The 4,966-nt window shown below is 40.0% G+C and overlaps 1 protein-coding gene across 1 annotated transcript; it reads left to right on the forward strand.

The window, feature by feature from the left end:
* The first annotated feature begins 300 nt into the window (after positions 1 to 300).
* LOC121378507 lies at positions 301 to 4,095 on the forward strand. Its single transcript, XM_041506711.1, has 3 exons — positions 301 to 871; positions 1,633 to 1,864; positions 3,610 to 4,095. The coding sequence occupies exons 1-3, from the start codon at positions 554 to 556 to the stop codon at positions 4,002 to 4,004; spliced, it is 945 nt and encodes a 314-aa protein (XP_041362645.1). The 5' UTR covers positions 301 to 553; the 3' UTR covers positions 4,005 to 4,095.
* The last annotated feature ends 871 nt before the right edge of the window (positions 4,096 to 4,966 follow it).

A 4,966-nucleotide genomic window follows, 5' to 3' on the forward strand; every position in this document is an offset into this window, starting at 1 on the left:
TTAATACTGAATAGGTCGAAATCGTTTTGTGACTGCACAAATATTAATGAATAAAGTAATCCAGGATAACACGAACTAACTGTGGTGACTTAGAATTGGCAGAAATCACAGCTGTATTTGAGAAAAGGCACAGAAGAGAAAAAGTCGACGGTTGGATGAAATCGTCACTGTGACTAAAAACAATTAAAAAACAAAAACAAATCCAGGATAGGAAAAACACCCTGTTAGAATAAGAAGAAATCAAAGTTATATTTAAGAAAAAAGATACAGATGAGAAAGGGAATACAAGATTGAACAAAATCGCCATGCATTGTGACTGAAAAACAAAAACAATCGAGGATTGGACGAAAACACTGCTGTGTTTCAAAATAAGAATACTCCAGGATAGAGCTAAAGCACTTAAAACAGAGAGGAGACGTGTACAGGGATTGTGACAACCAAGATAATCGAGGACAGAGATCGCAGCTCTGTCAGAAGGATATATCTGTTGGCCATCTTCATCGTGATACTACCACCATTTGTCCTTGGCAACAAGACCAACAAAATCTCCATCATGACACTACCAACAGGCTTCAGTTTATTCATAACTTGGATCGTGACTTTCTCTGGATTTATTTGTGAAGATTATCAAAACTCCTTCTGGTATTCCCGTTACGGCCTGGTCAGTTATGGACGGCCGGTGTCCGAAGGGACCTACCAGGGCTCGCTTAGTCGACTGGCGTGCTCGCGAGTCTGTTCTGAAACCGCTTCCTGCAAGTCATTCCAGCACTCTGGTGCAGACGGAAACGATAAACCGAGCTGCTACACCTTCACCAGTTACACCCACTCCAGACGGATGGTTCCTCTCTTACAAACCAACTACTATGAAAAGGTGTGTGCACTTTGAAATTGTTTTTTATTGTAATATGTACGAGTGTAAGATTTATGATATACAGTTGAATCCCGTTGGCTTGAACCCTGTCTGTGCTCGAGAAAATGTTCGACCCATCGGGTAGATCGACCTATCCATTTGGTCAACTCGGGACTTCATTTTTGGTTCGAGCGTTACGGTGTATTCGACCCTTCTGAGTTCGACTCAACGAAATTCTACTGTATACTGATGGAAAGAAATAAGAGATCACACAAACACTTTCAAGAAAGAGTGACTGCAACCAAAACTCATCAATAGTGACATTTAATATCACATTACTAGCATTCAGTTCCACGATAGATCTTTCTAACCACTTCATACAGGCATTATGATGCTAATGGTGGCTAAGTTTGGTTTACAATTACAAGTGTTCCCTTATTTCTTTTCTGAAAGTATATGTGGGTTTTTTTGTAACATTTGGTTTTGATGGTCCATTTTGTTACCTGTCTCTGTACTCTTGATCTGTGCGCTCTCTCTCTCTCTCTCTCTCTCTCTCTCTCTCTCTCTCTCTCTCTCTCTCTCTCTCTCTCACACACACACACACACACATACATATATATCTACAAAATCAAACATACACACACCGACACACACACACAGAGAGAGAGAGAGAGAGAGAGAGAGAGAGAGGAGAGAGAGAGAGAGAGAGAGAGAGAGAGAGAGAGAGAGAGAGAGACGCACGCACGCACATTTTCTGTAAGAAACTGTATATTATATTTTAGAGAACTTGCATGGACCTGTTTGAAACGTCCGCCGCCGTGTTCTTTGCGGATGTTGAAGATATGTTTCTGTTCCGCGGGTCGACTATGACGCGGATTGGTATCTCCCTGTTGAACGACGAGTACAGCCTCAACATTTACTGGCAGGGGCCCGTATCAGCCGTCTTCCCAGGATTCCACGCGGATGTTGACGGAGCAACCGAGTACTATGGAGACAACACGATGCTAATTTCTGGTAACGGTCTTCATTTTTTTTTTTTTTTTACTTTATTTTCGTTTAAAGCCGCACACCCTAGTTCCATCCAGCGAAAATAAATTATAATTTTGTTAATCTACAAACCTGTAACACACTTAGATCACGTTTTTATCAAATGGAGTGAAAAAGCAGGTTTTATATCGATAAATACCATGGGAATCCCCATGTCCCAATTGTCTGAAATAATTTTGAAAGTTAGTATTCTGATGTCACCGGTAGATGTCGATCGAAGCACAACAATGCCTACGTCACGACAAATTTCACAGACTTAGGGTGCGTTCCTTTCACCTCTCCTGGACATGTTCCAACTGTTCTGTCCTGGTTGTATCCATTCTCCAGATATCGTAAGACTTAGCAAAATTATTGGTTTTAAGAGTTTGTAACGTTTTGTATTGAGACACTTACTTGTCTGAACTTTATTGTTACTGAAAATGTTCACGAACTGTGAAGAAAAATCTCACAAATGAACAACAACAAATCGGATGTTGATTGCGCGAACCGTGCACGAGAAAACAAACCGAACCAAAATGATAACGGTCACGTGGTATACCAACGTTTGACACTGAAATGGGAATATCCCCTCTAAAAATAGATTTGACCTTGTCTGCTCAACGTTTTTTTCTCAGAGGCCCGTGCCATTTTATGAAATACGAAAAATGCATTTTGTATTATTACAAAAACCAGGATTACCAGGATTACCAAAAAACACTTCAGGTGAATGGAAATGTATATTCTAAATAATAAACGGTAAGTAAAGTGCAATTTTATTTGTGAAAAAATGGGTTTAATAGCGAAAAACAACGCCGTAATGGTTAACAACTAGCCGTAACTAGGGAGTGTCCGTTTAAAGGTCCGATCACTTTGTCCTGTGCACATACACCTCAGCTAACAGGACTGCCTGTCCAGGATAGAGGTTAATAGTTAGTACTTATAGCCCGTCCCACAGGGAACGTCTTTTTTATACGATTAAATTCACTATACGTTATTTATTTCTGAGCCTGCTGATTTGTAAATTGCACACAATTTTGTTGTTGTTATTTCCAAAACACTTTTACGTTTCTTCTTACGTCAAACCAAACTGAAATTATTTTTAAAAAACAAAAAACATTTTTGTAGGAGAATGGGACGGACTATATTCATATGGATGTATAACGGAAGTTTGCAGATGTCTGACGGATGTAGATAGATAGATAGATAGATAGATAGATAGTTACCAAATAACGTTACGGCTAATATAATGATACACTTATGAGTTTTGATATAGTCAGTTTAAATACTAACATCTCACATGAATTAGGCGTAGATGCTATCAAATATTGGTTGAATAAGGCTACTAATATACTAGATTACCGTTTCGAGAAAAAAACTTTATAACTGAATATCTTAATATTATACACGACTGGTATATCTAAAGCCGTGGAGTTCAGGCGCAAAATCCTGTCATAGGCCGGCTCTTGTGCCCACGACAGGCGTGCGCTACAACAGCTTGTTCTGGATGTGCACGTAAAACCCTATGACATGACATAACAGGGGCAAAACCCAATAACGCCATTTTTTTTCAAACAAGAAAATAAACAAAAAACAAAAATAGGCTAAGATAAAAATATAAAAAAAATAGACAAATAATTAAACAATAAATATAAAACATAAAATGTAGATTCACAGGGACAGAACTATTCGGTCTACTCATTAAGATATCTGATGACTGTTTTGTATATTTTCAGGAAATTCAGTTTTGTGCTACAGTCGAAATGGTCTTGACTTCACGTCTATATCTTGTCCAACAGACTTAATAGCAGACTACTTCACCCAGTCCGGTTTTTCCGATCTGGGCGCGATTACATCCATGGACCTGACATTTCGGGATTTACACGTTTTTAGGAATGATGTCACGTATCATCTGTCGTATGACGAAACCGAGGCCAAGTACGTGTATAACGGAAGTCTGCAGATGTCTGATGGAAACAGCCGATGGTCGCGAGCGCCGTACAGACTGTCAGCAGCGTGCAATATAGGAAGTGACTCGTACATAATGTTTGAAACGCACAAGCTTTATTTCTACTTCGCAAGTCCCAGTAAGCGTGTAACCGCAATACTCTACTGGTGTTTGCTCGTGTAGATCCAGAGTCCTGCATAGCTTAAAATAAATGTGATAACAGTAAAAACAAAGAAACAAAACAAAAGGGACAAATCTCCACCCATAAAAAATACAAAAACAAAACACCCCCCCCCCCCCCCCCCCCCCCAAAAAAAAAAAAAGAAACCCACAAAAAACCCCACAAAATAAAACCACACACACCCAAAAACTACATAGCTTAAAAGAAATAGGATGGAAGTAAAAGAAACCCAGAAAAAAAAAAAACAAAATACTTTCTACATAATGCTGTTATGATAAGTAATGTGTATAAACCTTTGTGTGCTGATGGTCAGTAAGCAGTAATACATGTAAGCAATGGCGTAGCGTGGGCTGGGCCACCGGGGACTGGTGAAAGGGACTCGGGGAGTGCTAACGATCCACTGGTTAGGGGGAGCAATACTTGCCTTGCCCCGGGCGCTGACAACCCACGCTACGCCACTGCAGTATTGTATATTCTTTAATATGGAAATAAAGACTGCCGTTACGGAATAGCTATTGTATTCGATATATGTATATGTAATGCACCTTGATAACAATCCGCTAGGACTGACAAATGCTTGGAGGTGTTTGCTCAACTTACTCATACTAATACATGCTAATACATGTATACGTTTGGGCAATTTATTTTTCAATCTAATGATGCGAGCAAAACAAAATCCTTGTGTCTGGCCCTTCAGACACTCTTCTTTTGGAGCCTTCAAAACTGCATCATCTTCAAAACTGGTACCACGAACGAAGGATTAAAAATTCGGGAACAGAACCATCACCCGGGGCCGTGTCTGGGCTGTAGGGTGGGTGGTTACGGATATATAGATGTTTGAGAAATCCTGGACTTGTGGACTGGAACATTGCTATGAATAGAATAGAGTATTTCTTCACTGATTGAACCGGCCTCGGTGGCGTCGTGGTTAGGCCATCGGTCTACAGGCTGGTAGGTACTGGGT

The sequence above is a fragment of the Gigantopelta aegis genome, chromosome 2 (genome assembly GCF_016097555.1).
Source record: "Gigantopelta aegis isolate Gae_Host chromosome 2, Gae_host_genome, whole genome shotgun sequence".
In the NCBI taxonomy this organism is placed as follows: Eukaryota; Metazoa; Mollusca; class Gastropoda; order Neomphalida; family Peltospiridae; genus Gigantopelta; species Gigantopelta aegis.

Coding starts and splice junctions, on each gene's coding strand:
- LOC121378507 (XM_041506711.1), top strand. CDS start 554: ATGACACTACCAACAGGCTTCAGTTTATTCATAACTTGGATCGTGACT. Junction 872..1,632: donor AAACCAACTACTATGAAAAG/GTGTGTGCACTT, acceptor ATTATATTTTAG/AGAACTTGCATGGACCTGTT. Junction 1,865..3,609: donor CAACACGATGCTAATTTCTG/GTAACGGTCTTC, acceptor GTATATTTTCAG/GAAATTCAGTTTTGTGCTAC.